The 14,962-nt window shown below is 39.6% G+C and overlaps 1 protein-coding gene across 1 annotated transcript in view; it reads left to right on the forward strand.

Annotated features, from left to right (window-relative positions):
• The window catches only part of LOC101165720 (adenylate cyclase type 1), a 53,416-nt gene extending 38,880 nt beyond the window's left edge, over positions 1 to 14,536 (forward strand). The window contains exons 15-20 of the mRNA XM_011474265.4: positions 66 to 182; positions 7,559 to 7,705; positions 8,182 to 8,280; positions 8,683 to 8,797; positions 11,768 to 11,892; positions 12,375 to 14,536. Coding sequence (XP_011472567.1) covers positions 66 to 182; positions 7,559 to 7,705; positions 8,182 to 8,280; positions 8,683 to 8,797; positions 11,768 to 11,892; positions 12,375 to 12,680 — 909 coding nt within the window. The 3' untranslated portion in view covers positions 12,681 to 14,536. The remainder of the gene's footprint in view (positions 1 to 65; positions 183 to 7,558; positions 7,706 to 8,181; positions 8,281 to 8,682; positions 8,798 to 11,767; positions 11,893 to 12,374) is intronic.
• The last annotated feature ends 426 nt before the right edge of the window (positions 14,537 to 14,962 follow it).

Genomic DNA, 14,962 nt, shown 5'->3' on the forward strand with positions numbered 1-14,962 from the left:
TCAGGGAGGAAGGTGGTGTGGTTATTTTCAGTTAGAGGCCTCCTCTGCTTCTGTTGTGGGTCCAGGCGGAGGAGGACCGGAATGACATGGAGAAGGTGAAGCTGGACAACAAGAGGATCTTGTTCAACCTGCTGCCGGCTCATGTGGCTCAGCACTTCCTCATGTCAAACCCCAGGAATATGGTGAGCATCCGGGAGCGAGCCCAGGCTCGTTTCACTGGTATCATCAAACAAAACTCTTTTTTATTTGATACACATGAAAACCTTAAAAACCTTGTCTTAGAAGTTTTCTTACAAGAGAAAAAAAGGATATGAATTTCAGAAAAAGTCAAAATAAAGAACAAAAAATGACCTATAAAACAAGTGTTATCTTGCTCCTTTTGCTTAGTCCCTAGTAAAGTAACACAAAAGTTCCTTTTTTCTTATTGTTTCACTCAAAAACAGTTGGAGAAGCCTCATCTTAGGTGGGCTACATGGAAACCTTATGTACACGGAGATCCATGATGCAGAAGGATCACAAGTTGATACTTAATGAAGTTTGTGACTCAGAGTTTCAAGTGTTTCTGGATATCTGACCCATGAGTCACTTTTTAACAGCAAGATGAAGATGCACATTTTCTGTTGCCGTTGGGAAAAGTGTCAGTGAGGCACACATAGATCATCTGCCGTGACTCTTTTGTGGGGATTTTTTGTGTGTGTGTGTGTGTTAACAGCTAGGATAGTTGTCCAAACTTGCTCTGAGCACACACAAAGCTGAGAAACAGAACACAAAAAAGCAAAAGTTTATGACTAGCAATTCTGCAGAAATTAGTAGAAAAGAAATTCTCCTCAGTCGTGTGAATTACTGAGGTGCAGCATGACACTATTTTTGATAAACTGAAGGATTTACCAATGAAAACAGCACTGTATCTACTAAATGCGTTCACAGTAGCTCTAGACCTTTTTGTTCACATGCTACATGTTAGCCACGTTAGCAGCGTTAGCGTATTCACAATACCTGCACCTCCCAACCGTATTTTCAACACATAAAAACAAATGTGACTGTGACTACGCTAACTCCCAACCTTTATGGTAATATGTAAAAAAAAAAAAAAACGCCACCATCGACACCGCTACATGTTCGCCGCATTGGCGTATTTACCCAACCTTGTTTGGAACGTCTGAAAAACAGCGGCGTGTACCTCGCAAAATCGCTACGACATTAGTAAGCGCAAGTTGAAATAACCCATATATATATATATATATATAACCCATATATATATATATATATATATATATATATATATATATATATATATATATATATATATATATATGCTCCTGACTATAAGGTACACTGTCAAAAAAAATTAATGCTGTTAAGAGCATCTTAAAGTGCATATAATACAGTAATATATGCAAATATATTATTTATCGGAATAGTAGTTTAAGAGGTGAATGCTAAAAATTCACACACTTTGACTAAAAATGATAAACATCTTACTCCAAAATGTCAAAATATTAGTTCTGATACTTCGAGACATGGGGTAAAGGTTCACTTTAACGTTAGCTGGATCTGGATTGAGATCCTGGTTTGGCGTCCCATGGAACTCCTCAACCCCGTAAAACTTCAGAAAAGCTTCCCAGCCTTTGAAGACAATGGCAGCGGCGCTTCCCTCGGCGCTGCAGTGGAAGTGCGAGTTAAAGAGTCCTGAGAGTTTGAAGAACATCCTCTCCACTGACCTTTGCTCCTCGCTTCCTTGACCTCTGCCCCCCCCACCGAGAGTCGGACGTGATGAAAAGTGAGTCACAGACTGCGTGACCCTCCGATTCAAACACTTCTTAAAAGCCGTCGAGCTGCTAAACCCATAAGCCGAAGGGAGCTTTAGGATGGAGGGGGAGTTAAGGCACAGATTTTCTTAACATAAACTAACATAAAGTTCCCCACATCTGTCTCTGTAGATCAATACGACTCTAAAAACGTGTCTTCACGTCAGAATCAATCATGTGTCTGCTAGAATGGCTCTCAATGTCATGTATTTATTACCGTAAAGTAAAAAGGGGATTGGTGAATTTTCTGGGACAAATTTCGACTACATTTTGGCAGAAAAAGAATGTATTTTTAACTAAATTGCAAGATTGATTTAAAAAATAAATATCCTCTTTATAAAGTTTGATGCTAAATTACACATAATTAAAAGCACAAAAAATATACAACTATATTAAAAATACAAAACAATCTATTTTTTACCACCTTTTCATAAATGAGCTGAAAAATAAGCGAAGTACAAGCTGAGAGGTGATAACCGATGATAAATGAAATGAAACCGAATTAATTAGGATGCTGAAAGGAAAAAAAAAACATTATTCACGGGAATGGTAATGGGCATTGTGTTAACCCTTTAACATTGGAGCTTTAGCTACCGTGTCAATGTTTTTTAAATTACAACAATTCTTCAAATGTTTACACAATCAACACATTGTTTTATGCACTGTAAAGGATTGTACGACGCATCGTCAATGAACGGCCTATTTTTTAACTCGTGTCATATGTGGGGCACACTGAACTATTGGAGGTGTTGAGCGGGAGAAAAGTATCTGATAAGTCCATCAGTCAGACTTTATTAACTGCGGTTCCAGTAACTCTGGAATTTGTTCAGAACACGCCACACAGTAGCCATGTTAAAAGCGTTGGCCGCGTCAGCGTATTCACAAAAGCACCCATTGTTTGCAAAACGTAAAACAAAATGTGTCCACACAAACATCCATCTTTGTTACTAGCATTTAAAATAAGCACACTAGCTGCAGTTACATGGACAAAAGTAATCGGAATAAACGCCTGATCAGAAAAAAAATGCTTGATGTAAACATGCCGTTCGAAATAGTCTGCCCCGATCAGACTCATTCGGATGAAAACTTCTCTCTGATTGAGATAGGTGGGTTATGCTGATTATTGATCCGATTGTGGTGCATGTAAACGATTTATTCAAATCGAATCCAATCTTTGATCCGATCAAAGATATTTTGCACATGTATCTGCAGCTACTCTGACACAGCTATATGCTAGCCGTGTTAGTATATTCCCAATGATACATAACCAAACATTTTGACAGAGGGCAGGGTACATCTCTAAATCACTTAGACATAAGTAAACACAACCGGAGTGAATCCATATATCAAGCTCTCCAGATTATAAAGGTGCTCTATCATTTTTTTGAAAATGTAAAGCTTTTAAGTGCTCCTCAGAGTGGAAAAAAACGGAAATTCCACCAGATTCTGAAGCGGAGAAATGCAGCTTTGTGCTGATATGCCACATTTTACAGTAATGAAAATTTTACGCAATTAAAGTTTAAAGTACACTTATGTAAGTGTACTTTACACTTTAAAATTTTTCAATTTTACAGTTTAAATTTTTTTACACTTTAAATTTTTTCAATTTAAAGTACACTTATTTAAGTGTACTTTAAATTTAAGTGTTAAAGTACATTAAAGTACACTTATTTAAATTCAACATAACATTTTTTATTTTTGAAGCTTTAGTGACACGAGGAAAAAAAAAAAAGAAGCTAAATCCTGAAGAATACTAAAACAACAAAACCTCAAGCTGGGTTGGCTCCAGCAACCCTGTGTCCTGGAAAGGGATTCAGCAGCAAAAATGGATGGATGAATGAAAAAAAAAACCCATGAAAAATATTTGCAATCATCAGAACATCCCGTGTTCTCTTTGAGCCAAAGGTTTATGTTTTAAAAAGTAAAAATATGCAGATGCAGTTAAGTGCCAAACATTTTTCATGTGCATAGTACTTTATCCCAGAATTCCCAAATCTATGAAATCTTTAAAATCCCATGGCATCAACTGTATGGTACAAGATCTTCTCCGTAGATCCTAACCTCAAATTTTAGTTTAGTAAATTCTTGGAAAAAGTTAATGCACTCAAAGAAATTTTGATAAACTTCACACAATTTTTGTGTTTAAAAGGTGAAATAGAATTTAAGAAATATAGTAATAATATCCTGGTGAAGAATGTAAACTGTAATTCCATCTGTTAATCATATTAATAATAAAGACAAACAACCCTTCATCCTTCAACAATCAGCGGGGCCATTCTTCAGACAGTGCAGGGATCATCTGAGGCTGAGACTGTGACGGACTGGAGACGGGAAGCCAGGAAGTAGATGTTTCCAGCATGTTGATGACCCCACGGAGCTACAGTGTATAGAAAGACTTCCTCTTCTTCCTCTAGGCTAAAGTTCAGCCATACACTGTATTCATAACACAGCACAGTGGGACTCTGCAGACTGAAATTCAAAGTTGTGCTTTTCCAACAAAAAATGCCATCCCACCAGTGAATGCAACGGTCTCTAATGTGCTCATATGTGACATAAAGGGTATTTTAATCAAATCAAAATTTCACTAAAGCATTTAATTGTTCGGAAAGAGATTTTTTAAATCCCACTTTTGCCAATATATGTATGTATATCTTGTTTAAGTCAAATCAAATTTTAGAAAATTATAAAAAGCTGTAGCTGCAGATCACTTTTGACAGTCTACAGAAGGGTTTGGCGTTCTGATGGCAAAGTAATGGAAAGGGCAAATGTTAATAAGTTTGTTCAAACCATATACAGTACAAAAGTAAATAAGAAAGGAACATGGCTTCCACTGTTACACAGAAGATGTGAACCTGTGTGCTGACTTCACAAAGAGGCTCTCCGTGGTACCACAAAAAACCTCTAAAATAAACTGTTTTAGGGACCGCTCCACATCAGTGTTTAACAGGAAGTGGGGCAGAAGTATGGCATTCAGCTGGTTCATTCAGGTTTTTTAAATGTAACTGCTTCACCATCAGCAGTAATCTAGTGTTGTAACTGATGCCATACATTCTTGTTTGGTAGGATTTAAAAAAATAAAAAGACAAAGGGATCATCTTTGGTTTACTTGCGCTGTTTATTTTCCGGATCTTAGCTATAAACTGATGGAGCTACCAGTGATAAAGGCTCCTTAGGAGCTAGAAAAAGTTGGCTGACTCTTTTTGCTTTCTTATCAAAAATTTAAAACAAAAAGACAAATCAACCAGTCTTGCTATAATTTACAGATTAATTCTTTATATTGATGAATGAACTAAAACCATTAACCTAAGGCCTGGGACCTTCAGGGTCCTACGCAGTGCTGAGCTCTTCCTAGTACTACATATACAACAAGACTGGCTATGGATACCAACTCAGAAATGGGGCCAACATCAGTCACCTCCTCTACATTGATGACATCAAGCTATATGCTAAGAGCGAGCGTGACATTGACTCCCTGATCCACACCACCAGGATCTACAGTACTGACATTGCGATGTCATTCGGGCTCGAGAAATGCAGCCCGGATGGTGACAAAGAGAGGCAAGGTAGTCCACACAGGAGGGGTCTCACTCCCAGAAGGAACAATAGCAGACATTGAGGACAGTTACAAGTACCTTGGAATTCCACTGGCAAATGGCAACCTGGAGCTGGCAACAAGGAAAGCTGCAACAGCTAAATACTTCCAAGGAGTAGGGCAAGTCCTGAGAAGCCAGCTCAATGGCAAGAACAAGACCCGGGCAATAAACAGCTACGCACCGCCAGTTATCAGATACCCTGCAGGAATAATAAGATGGCCAAAGGAAGAGATACAGACCACAGATGTTAAAACACGAAAGCTCCTCACCATGCATGGAGGGTTCATCCCAAATCCAGCACCCTGAGACTGTATGCTAGCCGCAAGGTAGGAGGCCGAGGACTAGTGAGTGTAGAAGCCACTATCCAGGATGAAACATCCAAGATCCATGAGTACATCAAGCTCAAGGCCCCAACTGACAGTGTGCTCAGTGAATATCTCAGGCAATGGAGAGCAGAGGATACAGTGCTGGAGGACAGATCCTCATGGGAGGACAAACCCCTGGATGGGATGTACCACCGGACCATAACTGAAGTGGCCGATTTCAAGAAGTCCTACCAATGGCTATAAAGGGCTGGCCTACAGGACAGCACTGAAGCGCTCATCCTGGCAGCTCAGGAACAAGCCCTGAGCACCAGATCTACCACAGGCTCAGATCTACCACACCAGACAAGACCCAAGGTGTAGGCTGTGCAAAGAGGCGCCTGAAACAATCCAGCACATAACTGCAGGGTGTAAGATGCTGGCAGGTAAAGCATACATGGAGCTCCACAATCAAGTGGCTGGAATTAAATACAGGAACATGAGTGCAGAATATCAACTGGAAACCCCATGGTCGAAATGGGAAACACCTCCAAGGTGGTACAGAATGAAAGGGCAAAGATCCTGTGGGACTTCCAGATCCAGACTGATAGGATGGTAATGGCGAACCAACCAGACATTGTAGTGGTGGACAAAGAACAGAGGAAAGCCGTTGTGGTGGATGTGGCAGTGCCAAGTGATGGGAACATCAGGAAGAAGGAACATGAGAAACTGGAGAAATACCAGGGACTCAGAGAAGAACTGGAGAAAGCATGGAAAGTGAAGGTGACAGTGATGCCTGTGGTAATTGGAGCACTCGGGGCAATAACCCCCAAGCTGGAGGAGTGGCTACAACAGATACCTGGAAAGACCTCAGACCTCTCAGTCCAGAAAAGCGCAGTGCTAGGAACAGCTAAGATACTGCGCAGGACCCTCAAGCTCCCAGGCCTCTGGTAGAAGACCCGAGTTTGTGTGAGTAACCACCCGCGGAAGGGTCACAGGGGCATTGTTGTATTTTTTTAATTCAATATAAAATTTTGATTTTATTGAGTTTTAGCTAACTGTTGGCTAACCTAACTGTTTGTAGCTAGTTAAGTAGTCGCTTAACTAGTTTATTATTAGTTGACTGTTCAAACTACATGTTTACTTTGGCTTGTTTTGAATTCCTTCACTACTTCCTAGCCCCTAAAAGACTATATTACTATAATACTATTTCATACCCTGTATTTTAATGCAAATTGGACACATCCTTACTATTTATTTATTTATTTTATTTTAATTCTAAAATGTAACGCCACTCCTTTGCCAAAATACAAACCTAATAAATGTCAACATTTTACAAATTTGTTCATGGATCCATTGTGTTCTGATGATGAAAACATTATGATTTATGAACTTCCATGTATTTTTTTTAAATTACAAATTGTTCAAACACAATGCCTTGTGGCCTATATTTGCTAGTCTTTTGAGGCACTGGTTGTTCGTAGAAACCAGCAGGAAATTTCCAGGGCATTGGATTTCAGAATTGTAGATTTGGACACCAAAAAAACATGGCGAATGTCCTGTGTAGTGCACGATGTAGTGACTGAATTCATTGTAAGCCTTTGTCAGCTATATTTTGGCGGAGCTATATGTGACTATTGTACTCATATTATCATAAATACAGGTAATGTAAAAAAAACAACAACAACGTAGACCTTTATTTCTACATGAGTCCAGCAAGTATTGGCAAAGATAACCACTCTTTTAAGTTTAGCCATGTTTGTTGCTAAGTAAATGTTAAAAATGTTTCATGCTTTGTTGTAATTAAAGTAGAATAATCAGAACATTAATACTTGATAAAACTCATTCCATCCAGGACCTGTACTACCAGTCTTACTCTCAAGTTGGAGTTCTGTTTGCCTCCATCGCTAACTTCAACGACTTTTACATCGAGTTGGACGGGAACAACATGGGAGTCGAGTGTCTGAGGCTGCTCAATGAGATCATCGCTGACTTTGATGAGGTGGGCAGAGAGAGATTCGTCCCATAAAACCCCCTGTCCATAAACCAGCTGTTTTTATACACTTCTCCCCGCAGATTGCATGTCTGCCGGCTCCTTCTGTGGAGAATACGGAGGGAAGCCTTAAGAGTCGTGTGTCACCCATGATATCATCTTCTCAAAGATGACATTGCGGCAGTGACTGAGGTTTAAAGAAACACTGTGTTTATTGACGGATTATAATTGGCGATGGTTGCGGTTGGGAAAGTTTTCCAAAACGAGGAATCACTTGCAGATGATGTCTGGATGACTCGAATCTGTAATCAGCAGCACAAAGCATTAATTTAAAAGAGTGTGAATCATCTGTGTTGATATACATTTGGATTCCTTTTCCAGGAAAAAAAATAAACGAACCATTAAGATGAAATTCCTTGGAAATAATCAGCTTTGAGATCTATGTTTTTCCCTAACACCGACTTCCTTCATTTCTTTCATTTCAGCTGATGGATAAAGAGTGCTACAGAGATATCGAGAAAATTAAGACCATTGGTAGTACGTACATGGCTGCAGTCGGGCTGGTTCCTACAACTGCTTCCAAGGTACATGTGCACAAGCTTAATTTAGATCCTGTTTAGTGTTTGAGAAGCATTAGCTGAAATGTCATTGTTAAGAGGAATTTTCACAAAAATAAATTTTCTATTTAAAACCAAGCCACATTTGACTAAACAAAGTCATTAACAAAGGATTACGGGCCTGTTTGGCGTCAGCATATCCTGCATTCAAGTTGTTTTTAACCCTACAAAGCTGACAAACAAAAGAGTCCTTTCTGCCAATTCTGCAGAGCTCGACTTGGACTTTACATTTGTAAGCCTTTGTGATTGTTTTTGAGCATAATAAGGTCATGCATGTTAAGAGGAATTTGAGTTAATATTACTTTTTTGCCTAATAATATTGGGGATCTGTTCTTCCACCTTTTTTTTTCTTGTGCATATGATTCATAGGCAAAAAAGTCCATCACCTCGCATTTGTGCACAGTGTCGGATTTCGCCATTGAGATGTTTAATGTCCTGGATGCCATTAACTACCAATCGTACAACGACTTTGTCCTGAGAGTCGGTGAGTCAACACGTCTGATGTCAAACTTTGACCTGTATGTGCTCCTTGGATTCCCATTAAAGTTAATTGCCAGTAAATTTGCTGGGAAATGCATCACATAAAGAGCACCCCCCCCCCAATCCACCCACCGGGAAACTCGGCACAGATCGACCTGAAGTCTTAGTCCCCATTGTGTTGGGTATCCTGTGAGTAGCGTAAACTCCTGTATACATTGCTATCCTGTCTGCAGAGTATGTTAAAAATCCACTTTTGTTTACACTGAGAAACGATATTTTTAGGAAATGTTGAAGAACCGCCAAAAACAACTTCAATGAAGACGTTTTATTAAAGATGACAAACATTGGACAAAATGAAAAACCTTGAAAGGAATCATTTTATGTTGCCATTTAAGGCATTCAACAGCAGAAGGGTCAAGTCAAGACGAGCTGTCTGCAGGCGGAAAATGGACAAATCTGAATGGGGCGTGCAAGTAACCTGCAGAGAATGTCAAAGTTGCAGAGTGCCAAGCAAGCCCGTAGAGAGAAAATGTTCAAATACTTTTTGTAACACCCACTAAACAACACGTAAAGGGGAGTAAGAGTGAAGTAGTGAATATGTTCATTAACCCCCTAAAATCCTGTGAACTGCGCAAGGGGCCCATTGGTGCTGTTCAAGTGACACTGTAAGTGAGAAGCCTGACTGTTTGAATTTAGGACAACAGACAAGAAAGCGCTAAATGTGTTCTTGAACATGTGTTTTTAGCCCATGGTGTTCACATTAGACGTGCATGAAGGGGTTTCTTTTTCTTTTTCTACAGTTTACTAGCGCATGTCCGCCATCTACAGTTGGAAGAGGCTTGGTGTGAAATGTCAAAGTTGTGCAAATCTTGTTCTAGACTTTTTCTTTCACAGTTCTAAAAAAGGAAAGCTCGAAAAAAACTTGGTGTCATATAATTCTGGCCAGGAACTGCTATAATTAACTGCTAGATTTAATTTATCTTCCACGATAAATTTTCAAATGGTTGGCACTTCTGTAATTAAAACTACTAAATACGAGTCTCTGATTGGTTAAAGTTTAACATGAGAGTTCTGAACGGGCATATACGTACATTTAAATAAGACTTTTCATTGAAAGTGGTCACTTGAATGTGCGTTACGTGTTAAGTGATTATCTTATAGCCAATTATATAAACACTGCAGCTCTGTTTTAAGTTTGTCATCAATCAGCGTGATGTTTGAGCCCCAGGGAAATAACAGCGTCATCGGAATATAAGAGAGAACGGGAAAAGTTGAGCACTTGATGTCAGTCGTTGATGTACAGAACAAAGAGTATAAGACCTATAATACTGCCCTGTGGAACACCTAGAGAGCACTTTAGAGGCGGTGATGTTGTTAAGCGGATTTTTAAACCGACTCGCGCGCACAAACCTCAAGTGCATGTGACTAAGACGTCAAACTAGAAGTAAGAAGTGTTGGAGGGAAAACCCTTTTTTGAAACTGTTTCTTTTTTTGCCTTTTGATGAATAGTGTCATCATGTAAAACTGCCGATTGTGTGATTTTAAAAAATCATAAGTAATCTAGGACATATATGGTCATTTTAGTTGCACTGCTGAGTGGAAGAAAAACATGTTTGTATCGAAGCAAAGCATGCTGGTCAAGTGAGGAATTTCCTCAGATACTCTGTGATCAACCAGTGTATTATTTCAGGGTTTATCCTACTTTTAAAATGTGATTCTCTTTGGAGCAAAATTCTCATTATTTTAGGATTGTTTGCCATAAACCAAATGTTATTAATTCAGATTCATGCTTTAGGAAAATAATTACAGATCTCTTGATTTCAGTTTTGATGAGATTTTTTGATTAGATAAACTCTTTTATGCACCTGTGCCCAAAATTACATCTTAAATGAACTTTAGACATGAACCATAAAATCAAACATTTTCTGGCTGCAGTATGTTTTATGAGCTCATTTTATGAGCTCATTTTATGAGCTCATAAAACATTTGTGTTCCCCAAAATAAGACAAAATTTCAGTCAAATTGAAGTAAATTTGACTTAGTTTACCTTTACTGTTTAGGATACATTTAAAGGAAAATGCATGTGTTCTTTGTTTTTTTAAAATGCTGTTATTTTTCCCCAAATATAATACAGTATATTGAATAAGTAGTTCTATAGTCAATGAAGATGGTTTTTTTTTTTTGGTTAGATGTTCTTCTTCAGTGAACTTTCTTGTTTCATCCCTTTTAATTTTGAATTCAAGTAAACATTATGAAAGACAAGAGACTCATTTGAATGGCCATCCTTACCAACAACAGTAAAATGACTGCATGGCTCTGCCATCCACTTATTTATTCAGAATTCCCCATCAGCATGGTGCATCAAAAAACAAAAGAGTTCCCGAGTTTTGTTGTTTTGCATTTTGTTGTAAAATCTCAAAAAAATTATGTGCAATTTTTTCCCCATATTTTCTTGGATCCTTTCTTCTTTTATTTAGAGGAAAATAATCAAACTTTTGAAAGCCTTTCAAATTCAGAAGAAAACTAGGAAGTAAAAAGTGGGTCAAATACCTGGAGAGTTGTATTATCTTGGAGGGGTTTCACAGTTTTATTTTTAGTATTTTAGGTTTTGCACTGCTTTGTGCTGTTGGGCATTAAACTCTCGGCTTGAATCTTCTAGCTGTGGGTTATGGAGTTATGGTTTGGCCACCGTCTGGCTGTGTTGGGAAGAACATCTGGCATGAAAACCTGCCAAGCCTCTGTGTGAACTGCTTCACTAAAAAATATGAGCATGAAGAAGAAGTTGTTCCCAGCATGAGGCCAGAAACCATACAAAAGCAGAGTAATGGTTGGATGAATTATGATGTAAAGAAAGTCAAGTAAAAACTGATAGAAAATACCAGCATTTTTACTTGGATGTTAAAGTAGATCTAAATGTAGTCCAACTAAAGTGTACTTAAACCAACTTTTTTTTTAACCTTTCTGTCTACACCAGGGATCAACGTGGGCCCAGTGGTGGCAGGAGTCATTGGAGCCAGGAGGCCCCAGTATGACATCTGGGGAAACACCGTGAATGTTGCCAGCAGAATGGACAGCACTGGAGTGCAAGGAAAAATCCAGGTGAAGCACTGGAAAATCTGTTGAAATTGCTTTGGTCTACTTTCTTCCTCCATTGTTTTTGATTTGATTTGATTTGAAATGGTTTATTTCAAGCAATAAATAGAAATAATGCTTTGACATTTCGCACCAAACCTCTTCCAGCTGGTAGTGGTGGACATGCACTAGAAAAAAGTAGAAAGAGAAGAAGAAGAAGCCCTCTCCTGCTTGTCCAGTATAAATACCATATCATAAACACGTCTTCAAGAATGTGGGTCACAGGCCCGGTGTGAACATAACTTAAGCTGTCAAAGACGTCAAGAATCCAAATGTTTCTTTGCGCTATCCCTTTTTCTGGACAGTCTTATTTCACAGATTAAGGTTTACCAAATAATTGCTATCTTTTCTATTTTGAAATGTTGCTATTACTAGACAAAAGTGGAATGGCGTTTAGATGATACGAAAAAATGGGACCAAGGAAATCAATGGATGTGCTTCTCTTTTAGGTGACGGAGGACGTACACCGCCTCATTACCGACTTTTACAATTTTGTGTGCCGTGGTCAAGTGAGCGTAAAGGGCAAAGGTCAGATGCTAACCTATCTCCTGGAGGGGCGCAGGCCGGGCAGCCAGCAGCAGACCGGCAGCACGCAGCGCAGCTCCAGCGCCTTTGCACAAGGGAGCGTTTGCACAAGGCTAAGTCCCGCCCCTATCGCAGCATCATATGGCAACATCAGGACCCCGAGCCCAGGCGTGGCCACTCCAACCACGTCTACAAGCACCACCAGGTATCTGCCTACGGGGAAGGTGTAACAACACTCTTGGTGATGTGAAGATCTGGAGCAAAGCTGCTCTCCACGCTGCTTCTACTGTCTGTGGAACACAGGGAGGCGGAGACAAGCCGGTCCAATGGGACACCTGAGCTCAGCTGGATACAGGAAGCTTTCGCCACGTTGACATCCTTAAAGGCCAAGGGTGTCTGCGAGATGTCAGGGTGGAACTGCCCAGAATCTGCCTGCAACCGCAGTCTCTGAAACCAGGGTCAAACCTGGAGCAATGATGCACATCCGATAGTGTAGCAGCCGCTCACCCCTTTGTCTATTAACTAAATCAGTGCTGTTGCCTTAGCAACCACTACTAACGAATTTTCTTGCCTTTTTTCACATTTTTTTTTTACGTTGCCTTTCATTTTTTGTTTTGGATTTATGGAGCAGCAATTCAGACAAAATGATCTAACAGTGATTAAAGCCAAATGTGTAACAAGTGCTGGCTGTTAAAGGAATAAAGTTGCCAAAAAAAAACAAACACACAACAGAGGCAGGTACAGTCGTCAGGCACCTATGGGTGTTCGACGTCCCCGCCCCTTAAACGCATGATGCCACTGCTGCAATCCAGTCCGTTCTGTTTCCCCCGTGATACTTCCAGACTCTTCCTTGTCAAAGTGTAGCAATAACGCAGTTTCGTCTCCCAGCTCCGCCCGTCCGCCCCATGCATGCGGTCACCTGCTGGACCTGAACGTGTTTGTAGCCAGTAGAAGTGTGCATTGCTAGCCATTATTCTCAGTGAAGTTTAAGCATGACTTAGACAAAAAAAGCAAACGGAAAAAAAAAACACGTCTTCTCTGTGGTGTGGTTCCTACTGCCTCTTTGAATGATTTATTTCTTTTTCAGTGGAATTTCTTTCTGTTGGTTGAATATCCCATCAGAAAAGACCACTTGATTGGGGGGGGATGGCTCCACTTCTGGACTCATCGAGGTTTATTTTACGACTCAGCATGCTACTCTGAGTATGGCTGAGCGCAGCCTGTCCTGGCACACACACACTGCATGCAAGGCCGTGGCTCCTGCATGCATGCTTTGACGATGCAGGCCGAGCGGCAGGCGCACTCTTCTCTCCGTGGTCCTCATGCATGCACTCAAGGTAGCGGTTCCTCTTGAATGTAAGGTGCTCTTATTGACACGTGTCTTCGAGAAGCGAATCCTTTCCGAGGACACACTTCAGGATCGACGGGCATCAGGCCAGGCGGGGCGTGTCCCCGCCCCCTTCCGCCTGCTGTTAGTCAACAGGTAGCTGGTTCTCAAACGTGCCAACCTATTTTCATAAACATATCAGACTACTTTTATCGTGTCGAGCTGTAGCACAACTGAGTGCCTGTGGCTACGGTTTCTGTGGACTTGCCTGCGTGGAATGCCTGTGTTTTTACCGTTTGAGCTGTTCTTTAAAACGTTTTTAACAATCGCAACTTTGCAGGGATTTATGGGGACGCCATAAACTCCTAGAAATGGAAAGAGCGGGAAACTAGATGTACAGGAAACTTTCTTTAAAGTTTAAAATGAGGATTTTTATATATTTGATTGATCAACTATGGAAAAAAGTTGCGTGTAGTATTTTTTTTCGTGTAAATTGGATATTTTCATACTGTACGATACGGGTTTCAATTGTTATATGTAGGCATTACCGGCTATATCTGTCTTTTTCAGAGATATATTAGGATTAATCTGATATTTGTCATGTTCTTTTGGTTGAAGATGTATTTATGAAGATGTTTTATGTGAATGTACATTTTGTTAAAGAGCGTATTTTATACTAAGTGTTTGCACTGCAAGAATATTGACGTATTATAAAAATAAAGTCAGCGGGAATGCCATTCCTGCAGAAAAACAACAAAACATTGATCCTTCTGGGCTCATTTCATCTTACACTTAGGCCGGAGTTAGGTAACAGCAGAAAACACCAGCTGATTTCAGGTTAGGGCAACATAAAGGTCAATGTCAGCCTCATGCTAACAAAAACATGTCCCATTTCAGAAGAAGTTTGTGCACTTGTATTTTTGTTTCAGTAAATAAAAACATGAAAAGACATAACGTTATATTTTTTAAATTAAATCTAATTTTTAAGGGAAGAAAACTAAATATTAACCTTTGATTTTGAAATTTGTGCTTGAGATTTTCACATATAAAGTTAATGTAAAAACGTACAGGTGTTTGCATTTCACCCATTTTCCCATCATTGTCGCATAAAAAGGAATTCCCAAAAGTGTAATCTAGAGTAAAACATTGTAAGTATAGAACTTCTATGTGTTTTGCAATGAACTA

This window comes from Oryzias latipes, chromosome 4 (assembly GCF_053564925.1).
Source record: "Oryzias latipes strain Hd-rR chromosome 4, Olatipes_Hd-rR_3.1".
Classification (NCBI taxonomy): Eukaryota; Metazoa; Chordata; class Actinopteri; order Beloniformes; family Adrianichthyidae; genus Oryzias; species Oryzias latipes.